At 43.8% G+C, this 17,477-nt stretch overlaps 2 protein-coding genes across 2 annotated transcripts; one reads left to right on the forward strand and one right to left on the reverse strand.

Moving 5' to 3' along the window:
- Nucleotides 1–297: 297 nt before the first annotated feature.
- On the forward strand, nucleotides 298–3,047 carry LOC311338060 (CD209 antigen-like protein D; the record flags this gene model as incomplete). The annotated part of the gene is made up of 5 exons (XM_084488974.1): nucleotides 298–356; nucleotides 678–728; nucleotides 2,421–2,563; nucleotides 2,680–2,780; nucleotides 2,882–3,047. Exons 3-5 carry the CDS (start codon nucleotides 2,444–2,446, stop codon nucleotides 3,045–3,047), a joined length of 387 nt encoding a protein of 128 aa, XP_084345100.1. The 5' UTR covers nucleotides 298–356; nucleotides 678–728; nucleotides 2,421–2,443.
- An 11,360-nt stretch (nucleotides 3,048–14,407) lies between these two features.
- LOC311338058 (C-type mannose receptor 2-like) lies at nucleotides 14,408–17,262 on the reverse strand (the record flags this gene model as incomplete). Its single annotated transcript, XM_084488972.1, has 7 exons — nucleotides 14,408–14,478; nucleotides 14,804–14,973; nucleotides 15,120–15,333; nucleotides 16,103–16,233; nucleotides 16,516–16,810; nucleotides 16,932–16,970; nucleotides 17,229–17,262. 7 exons carry the CDS (start codon nucleotides 17,260–17,262, stop codon nucleotides 14,408–14,410), a joined length of 954 nt encoding a protein of 317 aa, XP_084345098.1.
- Between the last annotated feature and the right edge of the window lie 215 nt (nucleotides 17,263–17,477).

Below are 17,477 nucleotides of genomic sequence, written 5' to 3' on the forward strand. Positions count from 1 at the left end.
AAAGAAAATATGGGGCAGCCCATAGACTGTCTGGACTGTGAACGATAGCCATGCAGTATGAATATATCTGTGTGTACATTACTGAGTGCGTGTGTGTTTGTGTGTGGTTGTGGTTGTGTGTGTGTGCGCACGTGTGTGAGTGTATGGTTGCATGTGTGTGTGTGGGTGCGTGTGTGTGTCTGGGGTTGTGTGGGTGCGTGTGTGTGTCTGGGGTTGGGGGGGTTGCATGTGTGTGTGTGTGTGTGTGTGTGTGTGTGTGTGTGTGTGTGTGTGTGTGTGTGTCCTGCTCCTGTTGCAAACCATTGTCACTGTGAGCATCGGACTGCTGAGTATTCTCCTCATCTCCCTCCACTTCAGTGAGTCTGAATCATATCATCCTGAGTAGAATTACAATACAGTTATAATCATATTAATGATTGTAACTATAGCAATGATAATGATCATTATTGTTTTTGTTAGAATGAGTGTAAATTAAATTAAAGATTGTAATAATAGCAATGATTATTATAGTTATTGTTATTAGAATTAGTATTAATAATAATAATAATAATAATAATATCATGTCCTCTTTCAGGGGGGATGGACTTTGTGTTTGGATGGCTGTGGGTCCTGTGATGTTAAGATACGATGTTCTGTTTTAGAGCTCATTCCTTCTGTACTCCTCTGTCCTGTCCTAGACACACCGTCACCTTGGAAGGAGGGGAGAGAGCACTTACTGGATGAACTCGGTGAAGGTTTTATAGAAGTTATTAAATCGATCGCGTTATTAAACTTTCTTTCAAAAGAGCAGTAGAGTACAGAGGAGCTTGCTTTGTTATGCACTCCATTGAGCCGGGCTTGCAGTTCTACTTAAGGCACTGCCACAAAGATAGACTGGTTTCTATTGTGGTCTACACACTAGTTCCGATTCATAATGTGGTCTACTAAGGTCAGGGTTCTAGTGTGGTCTACCAAGGTCATGTTTCTATTGTGGTCTAATAAAGTCAAGTCGCAGGGTTGTGTGTCAGTAACAAAGAGTCAGTGCATTTACATGACACTCAAGAAAGTCGACTTATTGGCTTAGTCCAACTATGATTGGATTACTAAGATGCATGTACACACCTTAGTCGAGCTATACTCGAATCGAATTGGGTTACTCATAGTCTAATTAAGACCCCTAGATAATGCGATTCATAGTCGAGTTAAGCGTGCATGTACGGAGTCGAATTGGATTATGCGTTGAATTGCGTTCTGCGCATGCTCGAGATCTTTTCCCGGGGCTGTGAGCCGGAAGTAGAAGGAGATGATAGTCGTGTTGTTGTTGTCGCCGTCGGAAAACGAGAAACTGCGATTTATTTAAAAAGGTGGCGCAGAAGATGGAGGAAGCCGGTGAATGTAGTTACCCCCAGAATTGTGTCCCGGCCGCGGGAGCGCTTATGGCATGCATTCATTAAAGGTGGACGCACACAGACACTACGCTTCGATTTCGATCTTTATTCATTCATTGCGCTGCGGCGGGGAATGCCGTATACGGACGGGTGGCGGAGGGGGTGCTCCGGTGGGAGAAAGATGTTTTCAGTAGACAGCTGTCAACTCACTTCCAATAGGCGATTTATTTAAAAAGCTGGCACAGAAGATGGAGGGTAGGAGTGTATCATCATCAACATGCATTCAGTACACACTACGCTTCGATTTCACCCAAGGCTGAATTAAAAGTACATGTTTTTCTAAATGTTTAGACGAGGTTGTAAAATAACTACGATCTTTATTCATTCATTGTGCCGCGGCCGAACTAATGGGGGTATTCTCTGTTATGAATTATGAATCTTACAGACTGCGTCGGGTTCTCAGACTCTCTGGTACTTCTCGTATAATGGGGTTTATCTCGACCATGGGGGAAAGGAATTGGGGTAAACTAACTTTGGCTTTGACTCTCTGAAGTCCAGATTGAAACGAACATGGAGGAGAAAGCGATGTTTCAGCAGACAGCTGTCAGTTCACTTCGGGTCCATATCACTTCTCCGACGCTCCATTGTTTCAACCTCTCGGTCGTATGCAGACTCCTCCACCGGCAGAGCAGCCGGAGGAGTCCGCATACTACGGAGACGAAATGATATGGACCCGAAGTGGACTGACAGCTGTCTACTGAAAAAAAAAAATCTCGAATGCCGCCTGAGTTTGTTGTTGCTGGTGACGTAAAGAGGTCAACCGCTGGCTCTATTACCACTAGTTGAAATGGGTACAGCGCCACCTAACGTACCGGGGTATGACATGCTCCAATGAATCGATTTACTCACCGCCATGTATACGAGGACAATTGCAGTTGTCCAATTGAGGAGCATAGTCGAACTATGGCTTTAATCGAATTAAGCTGTGCATGTAAACGTACTGTGTGATTAGCATTTTTGTGTTTGTTAATGATTTTCCTTTACATTGAACAGATGAATTGACACTTCAGGGCTGGATGTTTTACGACAAGAGTTTCTACCTTATTTCTACTACTGAGAAGAGCTGGAAGGCCAGTAGAGAAGACTGTCTGCAGAGAAACGCAGACCTGGTGGTTATCAACAGCAGAGAAGAACAGGTGTGTGTGTGTGTGTGTGTGTGTGTGTGTGTGTGTGTGTGTGTGTGTGTGTTTGGTCCATTTTTCAGTCAGCTGTGTTGTCATGACAAAAGATGCTATAACATTTTTGGAAACAGAGGTTTCTCAGCAGAATGTTCGATCCTTCCTGGATTGGACTGAGCAATAGAGACACAGAGGGGACCTTCAAGTGGGTGGATGGTACCCCCATGACCTCAAGGTAAGGCTGATGACTCTGTTCAGCAGCATCTCTTCTCTGAGAGTGACAGAGTGACCTCACCTCAACACTGGGCTCCACTGTCTCCTCCTTGTTATTCTCAGTTGGAGACGCGGTAAACCAGGCGATGACGGTGGAGCAGAAGTCTGTGTCGTAGCAGGGGAGGGCGGCTGGTCCAAACAACCGTGTGACAGACTGCACCACTGGATCTGTGAGAAGGCCGTGGACCTGGATCATCTGGAGGCTGAGCTGGACAAAGAGGGTCCGTAGACTTTGTTTGTGTTGTTTGTGTTCATGAGTGGAGAACGGTTCCTCCTTTCTGTTCTCTGTGCCGTAGACACAGTAAATATACTCTTTATGAGTGGAAAGGTGGTTGGGTGTGTTTAGGTCTACTAAGGTCAGGTTTATAGTGTGGTCTACTAATGCCATGTTTCTATTGTGGTCTACTAAGGCCATGTTTCTATTGTGATCTACTAATGCTATGTTTCTATTGTGGTCTACCATGGTCATGTCTCGATTGTGGTCTACTAAGGTCATGTCTCTATTGTGGTCTACTAAGGTCATGTCTCTATTGTGGTCTACTAAGACCATGTCTCTATTGTGCTCTACTGAGGTCATGTTTCTACTGTGGGCTACTAAAGTCAGGTTTCTATTGTGGTCTACTAAGGTCATGTTTCTACTGTGGGCTACTAAAGTCAGGTTTCTATTGTGGTCTACTAAGGTCATGTTTCTACTGTGGGCTACTAAAGTCAGGTTTCTATTGTGGTCAACTGTGGACCTGTATTAGGAGAGAGTGAAGGGAGTGTCTGATGGTTCATCTCTAGATACGTGTTGTAAACGTACACTCCTCTCCTCCTGGTTTCTTTAGGTTCAGTGATGCCCACGGAGGAGGAGGCGAGCAACAGCGCTGGCACGGCCAATAACACCGCTGAGCTGCTTGTCTTTGGTAAGATCTGGATCCAAGGAGAGATGTTTGTTGTTGATGTATTCATAACATTGTTGTTGATATATATATATATATATATATATATAATGCAATTCCTGAAGATATTGCAGTGTGAATGCTGGTGCTGAAATGCTCCGCTCCACTGCTGAAGCTGAATGTTGAATAATTACAATAAATCTAGGAAATCTGCTGAACAATTTGAAGGTAGAATGAAGTATGAATGAGTTGAAGGGTTTTGAGTCTCACCGCTAACGGCAACGCTAACATCAGCGCTGACGCTACCGTCAAAGCTAATGTCAACACTAACGTTAATGCTAACCTCAACACTAAAGTCATTACTAATGCTGATGTCAATGCTAACGTCAACGCTAACTGCAGCGCTAACGTCAATGCTAACTTCAGCAATCAACGCTAACACTAACGTCAATGCTAACTTATGCGCTAACGCTAACGTCAACGCAAACTTCAGTGCTAATGCTAACGTCAAACCTAACATCAGCTCTAACGCTACCGTCAATGCTAACGTCAACGCTAATGTCAGCGCTAACGCTAACTTCAACGGTAACGTCAGTGCTAGCGCTTACGTCAATGCTAACTTCACCACTAACGCTTACGTCACCGCTAACGTCATTGTAGTCCACTATTGTAGTCCATTGTTGTAGTCCATGAGGGGGAGAGTGAAGCCGTTTCTCAATACCAAGTACGCGGACTACGTTCTCGCGGACTTGGAAATACGTACTTGGCAAGTCCAGACTTTCAAGTACAGACTTCCGAGAACGCGAGTACGCACCTGCAATTGGAACAGCAGCGGACTCGATGATGCATCCTGGGATATTTAACGGTCCCAAGGCCACACGAGTCACCTCCGATGCATCCTTGGTAGAACGGCCTCATCGAGAACACTTCCGGGTTTTACGACAGTACTCGCGTACTTGGAATTGGAACAGTACTTGGGCTACCACTGATGACGTTTCACGAGAACGCAAGTACACGGGTACACACGAGAACGCAAATTGAGAAACGGCTTAACAAAGACCACACTACCCTCCACCACGTGACTTTAACCAGACTCCTCCAGAGTGGTGTGATGTCCACTGATTGCTCAACGAGCAACAGCTGAGTCAGAAGGCTAGAGCGAGACCAACTGAAAACGAATCCGGAATGAAACTAAAACTGTGATTCTGAAAAAAGTTTAAATGATATCGAAATTCTGTTTACATATTATTGAAGATACAAATGTGTAGATTTGTTTAATTGTTTGAACGATGGTAAACGGTAATGATGGTCATTTTGACCAAGTTATGATGTCTTAAGTTCTTGAAGAGGATGAAGCATGAATCAGCGTTTTTTGAATTTTCCATTGAAAACAAATGGGGGAATTTGGGGCGAATAACCTGGAATATCTCGGGAATTATGAATAATATCATGTCTTGTTCTCCCGTCAGATGCCTGTGAACTCACACTGGACCCAAACACAGCCTACAGACGACTCTCTCTGTCTGAGGACAACAGAAAGGTGACAATGGTTAGAGAGGACCAGTCGTATCTGGATCACCCAGAGAGATTTGACTCCCAGCTCCAGGTGTTGTGTAGAGAGGCTCTGACTGACCGCTGTTACTGGGAGGTAGAGTGGGAAGGATATGTTTGGATAGGAGTGACATACAGAGGAATCACAAGGAGAGGACGGGGTGGTGACAGCGCGCTTGGAGGGAACAACAAGTCCTGGAGTCTTGTTTGTCATGATGGTGGTTACTCTGCCCGGTACAACGGTAGTCAGACAGACATACGTCTCCCCCCCCCCTGGCTCTACCAGAGTAGGAGTGTATCTGGACCGGCCTGCTGGCACTCTGTCCTTCTACAGAGTGTCCCCAGGTGTAGGAGGGTCCTCAGACACACTGACACACATCCACACCTTCAGGTCCACCTTCACCCAGGAGGACCTCCTCCCTGGGTTTGGGGTATGGAGGGGATCAGTGTCTCTGTGTCGGTTGTAGAAAGAAAAACGGACGGTAGGCGGGCGCACACACACACACATATACACACACAGACATGGACACACACACACACACCAGGCGCGGGAAGTTGTTTTCGTCTGGGGGTGCGGACGAACAGGGGGTGTGTGGAGTTGTTGGTGGGGGGGGGGGGGGGGGGTGGGTAATGTTTATCGGCTCAGACTGCTGACTCAGCGTCTCTGTGTCGGTTGTAGAAAAGAAAAAAGGGTGGGCGGGCACACACGCACACACACACACACACACAAACACAAACGTGCGCACACACACACATGTACACAAACACAAACGTGCGCACACACACATGTACACAAACAAACACACACACACACACACCAGGCGCGGGAAGTTGTTTTCGTCCTGGGATGTGGGCGGGCGGAGTTGTTGGCGGGGGGGGGGGGGGGGGGGGGGGTTGCGGTCCACGTAACGTTTATCGTCTCAGGCTGGTTGCCGTGGCGTCGAGGTAAAACTGATCAGCCAATGAACAGGGCGGCATTAGCTCAGGGGGTAGAGCGGGTTGGCTGGTAACCGCAAGGTTGCTGGTTGGATCCCCGGCTCCTCCTTGCTGAGTGTCGAGGTGTCCCTGAGCGAGGCGCCTCACCCTAACTGCTGCCGACGAGCTGGCTGTTGCCTTGCGTGGCTGATGCCGCCGTCGGTGTGTGAATGTGTGTATGAATGGGTGAATGTCAGGTCATATTTGCCTGTATATATATATAGCGCAAAAAATGCGCTATATGAATGCAGTCCATTTACCATTTACCAACATCGAAGACAGATAAAATGATTAGCCCTCCCTTCGTCCCGTACCGTAAACGTGACGTACAGAATGTCGTGGAACAGGAAATGCCTCGTCTCCCTCTCCCCCTCCTCCCCCCTCGTCTCCCCCTCCTCCTCCCCGTCTCCCTCTCCCCCTCCTTTTTATGGGGCTTCCTAAAAGTTGATGATGGTAAACCATGAAAGGAAGAGACTTTTAAGATCTTTCATAGCGTTAGCGAAGCAGGTTTTATTAAGATTTAACCTTTAATTTGAAATGTATATTAAATACCTATTGATGGTAAATCACATGTTTTTTTATGCTACAATATTTGTCCATTTTCATACATTAACATTTTTTATTCTTCAGGGCTCTGATCATCATTTTTGTCATAATCCTAACAAGGATGATTTTGATTTGATTTGATTTATTAGGATCCCCATTAGCAACACACCAGAGAGAGAGCTAGTCTTCCTGGGGTCCGAAACATAAAATATAGACAACAGACAATCACTTGTTTGACGTTATGTCAAACAAAAATAAAAATAGAAAAATAAAAAAGTTGAAAAAAGATATGAAGGCTACAAAAAGAAATAACAACATTAAAAATGTATATACAGTACATTACATATGGACCACATGCTTTTTTGCAGACTTTTTAAAGTTGTATTTGCTATTTTTGCTACAACGTATGTTTTTTTGGTATTTCAATCCATAATGAAATTGTTTTGTAAATGATGGTATTTTTCAGTAGATTACCCAGACCTTGGTCTGGGTAAAGCTAGCTGTCCTTTACTTGCTCCTCTAGTGCTATGACCGTGTCTGTCAGACACACTGACTAGACCTTCAGCAAAGAAGGCAGGTCTTTAAGCAGTTTAAGACTGATCTTAGGAACAACAAGAGGTTAAGAGAGATTGTTTGTTTTACTGTGAGCCATGAAAGGCTAGTATGCATTACTTCAGTGTATGTTTGAATAGAGCAGCTCAGTGCCAAAGGAACCTGATTTAAAGGAGATTTTATATTTCATTCATAATAACCAGGAGGTCTGTGTTGTATATTACTTTAAACTGAGTATTGATTCCTGGTGTTCTGTTGAGAACCAAACGGCCGCAGAACATGTTCAGTTATTAAAGATACGTGCACACCTGTTTATGATTAGTAAATTCTGCAGCTTCTATTGTTTCAGTCCTTGTGTTTATTGTATACATGTAAGGGATTATTTTTTTGTTGCATTTGTTAATGACGCATAATTTTAATAAACAACTCAGTGGATCCAACTGAATGTTCTCGTGTGTTCAGCCCATCATCATTCTCCTTTTATTAGTAAATAATGCTTAGATAAGTGCCTTAAGAATAATAATATGTTAATCAGAAATTATAAATAAAACAACAAATGTTGTTCTGATATTATTCTGGGACCTCCTCCCTGGGTTTTGGTTAGGAGGGGGGTGGTGCCTCAGTGTCTCTGTGTCCGTTGTAGAAAGAAACCACAGACAGACGGCCGGACTCTCTCTCTCTCTCTCTCTCTCTCTCTCTCTCTCTCTCTCTCTCTCTCTCTCTCTCTCTCTCTCTCTCTCTCTCTCTCTCTCTCTCTCTCTCTCTCTCTCTCTCTCTCTCTCTCCCCCCCCCCCCCCGTCTCCCTGTGATTGGACGACATTGTGGCTCAGTGTGAGCGTCCGTTAACCTGCTGACCACTGATTGGTCAACGAGCAACAGGTGTGCCGCCTCCCACAGCCCCAGGTTGGTTTTCAAGTCTCATGAGAACCCTTCCTCTCTCTCTCTCTCTCTCTCTCTCTCTCTCTCTCTCTCTCTCTCTCTCTCTCTCTCTCTCTCTCTCTCTCTCTCTCTCTCTCTCTCTCTCCCCCCCCCCCCGTCTCCCTGTGATTGGACGACATTGTGGCTCAGTGTGAGCGTCCGTTAACCTGCTGACCACTGATTGGTCAACGAGTAACAGGTGTGCCGCCTCCCACAGCCCCAGGTTGGTTTTCAAGTCTCATGAGAACCCTTCCTCTCTCTCTCTCTCTCTCTCTCTCTCTCTCTCTCTCTCTCTCTCTCTCTCTCTCTCTCTCTCTCTCTCTCTCTCTCTCTCTCTCCCTCACCTTTTGACCTTTGATGACCTTTGTTCTGTTGAGAACCAAACGGTCAAGACTGGCCAATCCCAGTATTTTTTTATTTAGTGTGAGCCTACTCTATATTTGAGAGAATCACTTTCATGAGAGTGACATGAAAAGACCTCCAAGGTGTTTTAAAACTAGTGTACGAAGGATTCATGATTTTCAGGTCAGCCAATTGCAATTACATCATCTAACCAGCAGACGGTGCTATAGTGCACTTTTCACCTGTGTTTCAAAACAGACCTTACATCAAATCAATTGGTTTGATCATTTCAAGAGATTTAAACGATAAATGTAGGCCTTAAGCCACATTCATATAACTATATATACACAGCATTGATGACATTATCAAACTGTAGGTCTGGAACCAAACATGTTCATATATTTAGCCAGCCCTTTGGACTGCTGTGTTGCAGAAGAATAGACCATTGGTGATGAACTTTTAAAGGGTAAGACATGTGTGTGTGTGTGTGTGTGTGTGTGTGTGTGTGTGTGTGTGTGTGTTGTGTGTGATACCTGCCTGTAACAAGTAGAATCTAACCCAAAAAGATTTGAATCTTTTTAATTGAAGAGAAATTAAGGAAGAAAATAACCCTGCTATTATAAAAAACATAACCCATTATTTGTATTATTATTAGTTTATTTGTCAGGGACAATGCAGCGCACATTATTACTTACACAGTTATCACATTCAATGCCATAACAATCTGTGTAGATGTGTTGCATAGAAGGTTTCTAGCCAGCTGGCCAATTTGCAACCCAAGTCCCAGGTCAGGCCGTTCTAAAGAAGATAATCCAAATATAATTCTTAAAAGAACTACATAGTGTGAGTTACAGTCATGCAGCAGATATTAAAATCAACATTTCACAGATTCATGTCAACATTACATGAGCAGTGCACTGTTTGCATGTGTGCATAAACTTAAAGACATAAAGAACATCACAGAACAGCACATCACATAACAACACAAACCCCAAACACCCAGCCGCTCGCAGCCGCTCACCTACACCAACCCCCACAGTGAGGGGCCCGGGCCACTACCCAGACCCCCACAGTGAGGGGCCCGGGCCCCTACCCAGACCCCGCTCACCTACACCCACCCCCACAGTGAGGGGCCCGGGCCGCTACCCAGACCCCCACAGTGAGGGGCCCGGGCCGCTACGTGTTTAGCTCCCAGACCCCGCCCCGCGGGCTGAGCCCTGGCAGCCATGGCGACCAGCCAGGCATCTGGCACAGACAACACATTACAACAAGGACAACAGAGTGTGTACATGTGTGTGCATCTGCTCCTGCGTTTATGGTCCTGACTCAGTGGTTACATGTTTGGTTTTCTTTCAGCCAGTATTTCACCTTTCTATTAAATGTTTTCAGTTGAGTTTGTGTTTTTATTTCCGTTGGTAAATCATTCCAAAAATGGGTCCCTATCACTGAAAAACATGACTGGCCGAAAGTTGTTTCGGCCAGTCATAGTTTATAATTATATAACAATTATAAATTATTACATTACATATACTATACTGTTCTTGCTTGCTCCGGTCTACCAGCCGGCCCTCAAGAAGGGGAAAGTTGAGCGCAAAGAGGTCGCTCTATGGACAGAGAGCGCTATTCGGGAACTGAATGGCTGTTTGCATAATACGAACTGGGATGTTTTTAAAGACTCATGTACTAATTTAGATGAATTGACTGACACTGTGGTAAATTATATTACCTTCTGCGAAGAGATGATAATCCCAAGAAAGACAATCACACTGTATCCTAATAATAAGCCTTGGGTCAGCAAATCCCTCAAGAATTCTATCAATAAGAAAAAAATAGCTTACTATCAAGGAGACATATCTGAACAAAAAGAAGCCCAAAAATTGGTGAAAAGGGAAATCAAATTGGCCAAAATGCAGTACAAGGACAAGGTTCAGGATGAATTCAGGATGGGCAATTCTCGCTCCGCTTGGAGAGGAATTAAGTCCATGATGGGAATCCAGGACAAGAAGAAAAGAGTATCTAACAGTGACAAATCTGACTCCACCCTGGCAGAAGAATTAAATCAGTTTTATTTGAGATTTGATTCAATTGACTTCTCTGGAGAATTGTCTAAATTCAGGGAAGTTCCAGTAAGCAGTGGGATTCAGATAGATGAAATCAGTGTGTGGAGCAATTTTGGAAAGACTAACCCAAGGAAAAGTTATGGGCCAGATGGAATAAGTGGCCGACTACTTAAATGCTGTGCCCCATTCTTAAGTGAAATCTTTACATACATTTTCCAGTGGTCCTTGTCATTAAATAAAGTTCCCACATTATGGAAAGAATCCACTATTGTTCCCGTGGCAAAGGTACCATCACCTAAGACATTAAATGATTATCGTCCTGTGGCCCTCACCTCAGTGGTGATGAAGAGTTTTGAGCGTATAGTAAAAAAGAGCTTGCTTGCTATGACGCAGACCGTGATTGATCCCCTTCAATTCGCCTACCAACCCAGGAAAGGGGTGGAGGATGCTGTGGCGACACTATTGAATTTAATTGTCAGGCACCTGGAAGGCAGGAAAACACACATACGTCTATGTTTTGCTGATTTTTCATCAGCCTTCAACTGTATGCAGCCTCTTGTCCTTGCTCACAGGCTTTCAGAAATACCCAGTGTTGATTTGGGAACTATATGCTGGTTAGTTGATTTTCTGACAACTAGGCCTCAGAGAACTCGTGTTAATGAAACCCTGTCCGGGACTCTGTTGTGTTCCACAGGCTCGCCCCAGGGATGTGTCTTGTCACCTCTGCTGTTTATGTTGTACACTAATGATTGTAAGAGCACGTTTGAGTCTAGGCACATAATTAAATTTGCTGATGACTCCGTGATTGTCAGCCTCCTGCAGGACCATGAGGCGGGCCACGGACCGGTCCTGGACCATTTTGTTAGATGGTGTGATGATTCTTATCTGCAACTTAATGTGTCAAAAACGAAAGACATGAAAATTGATTTCCGTAAGAATCCACCTGTCACAGCCCAAACCTTTGTCAAAGGCACAGCTGTGGACACAGTCAACCATTATAAGTATCTAGGCACCATCCTGGATGATAAACTGTCTTTTGAGAGCAACTCAGATGCCATCTGCAGGAAAGTAAATCAGAGGTTGTTTTATTTAAGGAAACTGAGGTCTTTTAACGTTGATAAGAAGTTTCTTAAACTGTTTTACTCATCTTTTATTGAGTCTATCTTAACTTTTGCAATGATTTGTTGGTTTGGGAACCTCAGCATATCAAATAAGAATAAGATGAAGAATGTGGTCAAACTCTGGCAAAAAACAATTGGCATTAACTTGAATGACCTTGATAATGTTTATCAGGTCAGAGCCATTCAGAGGGCAAGGGCCATTCTGGCAAACCCTCTTCACCCTCTTCATGCAGAGTTTCGACTCCTCCCATCTAAGAGGAGGTACACATTCCCTTGTCAGGCCAAATCAAACAGATATTTAAAATCCTTTGTCCCGTCTGCCGTTAGATTCCTTAATACGCTGTAGGCGAACCTGTTGGGAAGGATGTACAGTACTGTTATCTGTGATGACTATATGTATTTATATGTATTTATTGTGTCATGTGTGTGCTATGTGAGCTCTACTGTGTTGAACTTTTGCTGTAAACCAAATTGCCCTTCGGGGACATTAAAGATTTTCAAATCAAATCAAATCAAATGTTCACTGTCTTATTTCTCCTTTAATCCTTAAAGACCCTGGTCATCCAAATCCAATGTGTTGAATGAATTCAAAGTTGGCTTTGTCATTTAGTCATCTATAAAAGATTGACAAAGAAAATATGCTATTGAATGATAAAATGCTGTTTGAAAACTCCATCCATTAGTACATTAGAGATTCTTTCAGGATTGAGTGGGTGTGGCATTAATACGGTTGGAGCAGTTTGATTGACAGCTACAGGAACCAAGCATGCTTGAGAAAACCTTCACATGAGGCTCAAAGCTGAATTGATACATATTGTATTGATAGCCTATTGATTATGAGTGTTCTGCTTATGGAATATAGTCCATAGATATTCCCCCCCTGTGTAGCGAGGCCACGTCACAGCCTATCAGATAAACACGAGACAAATTATTAACTGACCAACTAATAACTAACCAACTGTCTACAAATTAATATTCATGAGAAAGCTAGAACATTTCAATCTATTCATACATCTTTAAATTCCTGTTTTGAAATTGGGGACTGTCCGTGGAAAACAGGGTCTTCTGGTCTTCAGAAGGCCGGTAGTGTCGGCCTCCTTCTGGAGCCTGTCAAGAGTTCACACTTGACAGGCGCTAGGACCCTGAGGACCACTGCTTCCCCAGGGTCCTAGCGCCTGTCAAGTTGCCTGCCTGCCCATTGGCTCCCCGACTCTACTTATCACTACCTGACCCGGGCACTCTACCACCACATATCATCTCCATGATGCTAGACTCTGGCTCTATGACGCGAGGCTATCCTCTGAACCCTGAGGTCAATAGACCAATAATTAGTCTTATGACTGACACTGTCCCACTGCCTAAACACATAGACACATAGTTCCCGTAGTGTGACATCATTCCAAACATCACTTTAACTGTTGTTGTAATGACACGTAGACACATGTGTTGATGTTGAGAGCCAGTTTATTGTAGAGTTTGCAGACAATGAGACATGAAGACAGTGCTCCATGTTGCCATGTAGGAGATCTCCCTTTTGTGTGGTGATGGCTGGCTTAACCTGTTCAAATTGATTACTCAATGTGCAACAGGTGTGTTGCCTCACCCAGCCCCAGAGTCTGTCTGACTCGGGCCAGGTGAGGCTGCTTCAACCAGCCATCGACCACACCCACTCCCCAAACTCACGACACCAAATTGAGGCTGGGGAGAATCCCCAACAGATGTCTACTTTCCCCCCACTAACCCACACTCCATAAAATGAAATTCATAAACTGGACTCAGGGATTATTTACTTTACCATACCTAAAATAAAAAAGCCCCACTGTCCAGTCCAGCCCACACCAGCCCAGTGTGACCTCTAACACACCTCCCCCCTCCATCCTGGAGACCTGCCTGGGCTACTGCCTTGACTGGCCATGTGTTGCAGGGCTGTCTGGATGGGCTGACAGCAGGGCAAATTATGTCATTTATTTATACAGTCAAATTATTGGTCTTCGGGTCAGTGATATTAGGATCATACTAGCAAACAAACATTAGCTACGTTATATTGATATGCAAAAGGGGAAAACAGCACAGTCACATATGGAAAAAAGTTAACATTATTAAAGCACACACACTAATTATATATATATATATATATATATAGATAAAGATAAAGATTGACTCGATAACACATTTTACACTTCACACTTTCTCAAATGGTGCATCTCTGTGTTTGACCTTACTTGAACATCCAAATAAATAAATTAATATCACCCTCTTCAATCCCATCAATACAACCTTATCAATCAAAGTTTGAGATTAAACCCTAATTTTGTGTATAATTTCCGAATCAGCCAGACAGAGAGATCAAAACCAAAGATACTTTATCTAGTCTTTTGATACCATCTTCAACTCAATCTCTACATCAAATCAAATAATTGAAGCATGACACAACTACATCTGCTCATAAATAGGTTGATTGATTATATACTTAAGTAAATGTATCCTATATGCTATGCTACACAAAATGTGGTCTGTCACAATGCCCATAATGACAAAATGCAGAACTAGCCAGCGACCACAGACACCAACCTATAGCACTCAGAACCTTCACTACTTAGGACGTCTTCAGAATCAGCAGCTATATTCCCCAGTGAGGCCAAGTTAGGTGCAGCGAATTTGATTCTCTCTCGTGGAGCTGTAGAAGCGCAACTTGTTCACTCCTTCTGTCGGACCTGCGGAAATATAATTATATACAAGAAGGTTAATGAAAGGGGCATAAAATACCTACAGCTCATTTCCCTCATTCACATTCCTAGGTTGAGAATAACACTTACAAGGACTTTTATTCCCCCCAAAATGAAACCTTGAACCTCTCACTGTTTCAAGCTGCTTTCAATGTTAAAAAGTTGACAGAAAAAAGGTGATTCTTCATGAAGTTCTAATCTGAGACTCCCTTGTGCAGGTAGACCATGCAATCTGGTGCATGCCTTTGCAGAAGGTTAACGTATATTTGGCTTTCTTAGGACCTGTTAATGGCTCTATAGGCTGGACACCAACCTGTGAAACAGATGAAGTTAAGATGTTCTTCACAAGAGCGTTGCCTCCATGTCGAAGGTTCCACACTGGACACGCCCCCACAGGGGCTGAAATGGTGTAAGCCTTTGTCCCATTGGGTGAAGTCCATCGGGTCACCGGACATCCAAAACCAGGTGCTTCCTGAAAGGGACCTATCAACATAGAAAGATATTAAAGGGTTACCTGGCTGGGAGGAAGAATAATGTGGAAAAATATAAATTTTTTGTTATTATCATGGTATTTCATAAGACAAAGTGATGGACAACCAGATGATGATAAGGACTGGCCTGGCCAGTACCTGCGCAGGCCGACCCAGAGGTGGCTGGTTAGTGGGAAGGGGGCATGAGCCACCAGCTCATCAATCATCTCCTGGTCTTCTGGGCCCATGAGGCTCAGCAGGTCCCAGTGAAAGTCTCTGCAGTAGAGCAGGGCGTCTGACCAGCACAGACGCCTCCCCACCAGAGTGATGTTCCTCCCCATCTCCTGAATGCTGACGGAGGGTGGAGCAGGCCCTAACACTGGGGGACCAAAAGACAGTGTGGTGGTGAGGGATTTCTACTCTCAGCCCTGTCAGTATCCCTTTATGTATCTTTGAGCAGACTCCTAATCCCTACCCACTATTAAGACATTTAGCAGACACTTTTACATTTACAAAAGTGTTATTTTGTATCTGCCAAATTCCCTAAATGTAAATGTATAGTTATTTTTTTAACTAAATCACCAGTTGGTGTGGGTTGTGTTTAAATGCATAAACACACTCAATTGATGTGAAGGTCTATGAGTTGTCTTGAACCATACATAAAAAAAACAACTTACTTTGATACTTCACTCTGAAATATCCCAATACAGAACAGTCACGTAGTTCAGTGGTGCCTAACCTTTGACTTTAGGTGGAACACTGAATTGTCATCAAGACCGTGTATTGGATTACAAGTCCAAATGAAATGCAGTCAAACCTGTAGCAGCAAGTTAAAATCATTCACCTATTCATAGTTATACCCCAGCTCAGAAAATAAGTCCCTCCCCAAATGCAACCAAGGCAATGACCCTTCATTTGTTAGAGGTCATTCCTCATCCAACACACTGAGCATGTAGAGTAATGTAACACATGAGGCAGGGAGGCCTTGTTCCGTCTGGCGCACCTCAGAATATCTGTCTATTTCATAGCCAGCGCAACATGGTTTACACCAAAGACAAAACAATATACGTCAGCTCGGCTGCCACGCGTAACATCGTTAAGGTGATGTTTGATGATCATGTAATGATGGACTGGGTTCCTACCTCTGTACACTTTGACCTCACACAGAGTCAGGATCCCTGAGGACTTGTAGAAGTTGATGAACCTTCCTTCCATTCCCCAACACTTGACAGTCTGAGTCAAGCAGTCTGGGTCATCGTTGATGATGGCACATCTGAGGAAAAGAGACAGAGAGAGAAGATACAGTAGTCTGGTGAAGGTAGGCATCAGAGACCAGATGCCAGAAGCTGGTGTGTGTCCAGGTGTACTTTGGCAGGGCACTGGTTTGGGCACTTATTTTCAGGGAGTATAATATTCTATGCCATTTAGTTACTTCAACTTTGATCCAAAGTCACTTAAAAGCAGGTTGAGGTCATTAGGGGTCAAACCCAGAACGTTTTGGCTGGGAGTCAAACAGTATTGAGTGATAGTAGGGGAGGTGACACCAGTGATTCACCTTGGATTGTCGTTGCCGTTGTTCGCCAGTGAATTCCCGATTAATATTTCCACACCGTTGAGCCTCTCCCTAGCCTCATTCCTATTAGTGACCTGGATCTCTGACACCCGGTACACACCAGGCAGCTCCAGCCTCCACCATGGTTGAGCCTGTGACTCGGTATGGGTGCAGCTGTTGTGCTCCCACTGAGGGCTGCTGTTCCCATCGATGGCGCGTTCGGCCTCCCCACCCTCATACTGGTGTGTTGTGGACTGAATAGCCATGCCGCTCAACGCCACGTTAATGCGGGATGCAGCTTAATGGAGAGTAAAACCACAGAAGAGTTTATCTAATTGCATTCCAGTGTTCAAAACATTGAAATAATTGCTTGTTTGGATAACTTGTCATCGTCCCTTAAATGGGGCACATAGAAATACCTGAAAATCCAGGTGACTTCCACAGGAGGACCACAACACCTGGTGATGAGAAAATACTATTTAGTTCATGAAATAAATACTTCAGCTATCATTAGCTAATATTTACGAGCATAAATATTGCAACTATTGTATCAATTAAGTATTCCATCTTTTTGTTGTAGGAATCTTCCACACACCCAGGATCACAATAACATAGGAGGAGGTCAACTGTCAAAATGTATGGCATGTACATTTGTATTAATTCAATATTATGAACTGGATTATGATAAATACTGTAGTGCTGTGTGGAAAACGTACCAATGAAACTGCAGATGAGATGACTGGACCCCATGGTTCTGGAGAAACAATATGCTCAGACATGCTAACTTATACTTTCCCATTGGTATACATTCCTTCATGTTAACAACTTATTTTAAAAATTCAAACGAATATATCCTTTGGGTTTGAGTTATAAGTCAATCAAATCAAAAATGAATCTGAGGAGTCAACAAATGAGGAGTCTAACATTGCAGAACAATACTTACAGTATTTTCAGTACGGCAGAGT

Source organism: Micromesistius poutassou (genome assembly GCF_964030765.1).
Source record: "Micromesistius poutassou genome assembly, contig: SUPER_1_unloc_1, whole genome shotgun sequence".
In the NCBI taxonomy this organism is placed as follows: Eukaryota; Metazoa; Chordata; class Actinopteri; order Gadiformes; family Gadidae; genus Micromesistius; species Micromesistius poutassou.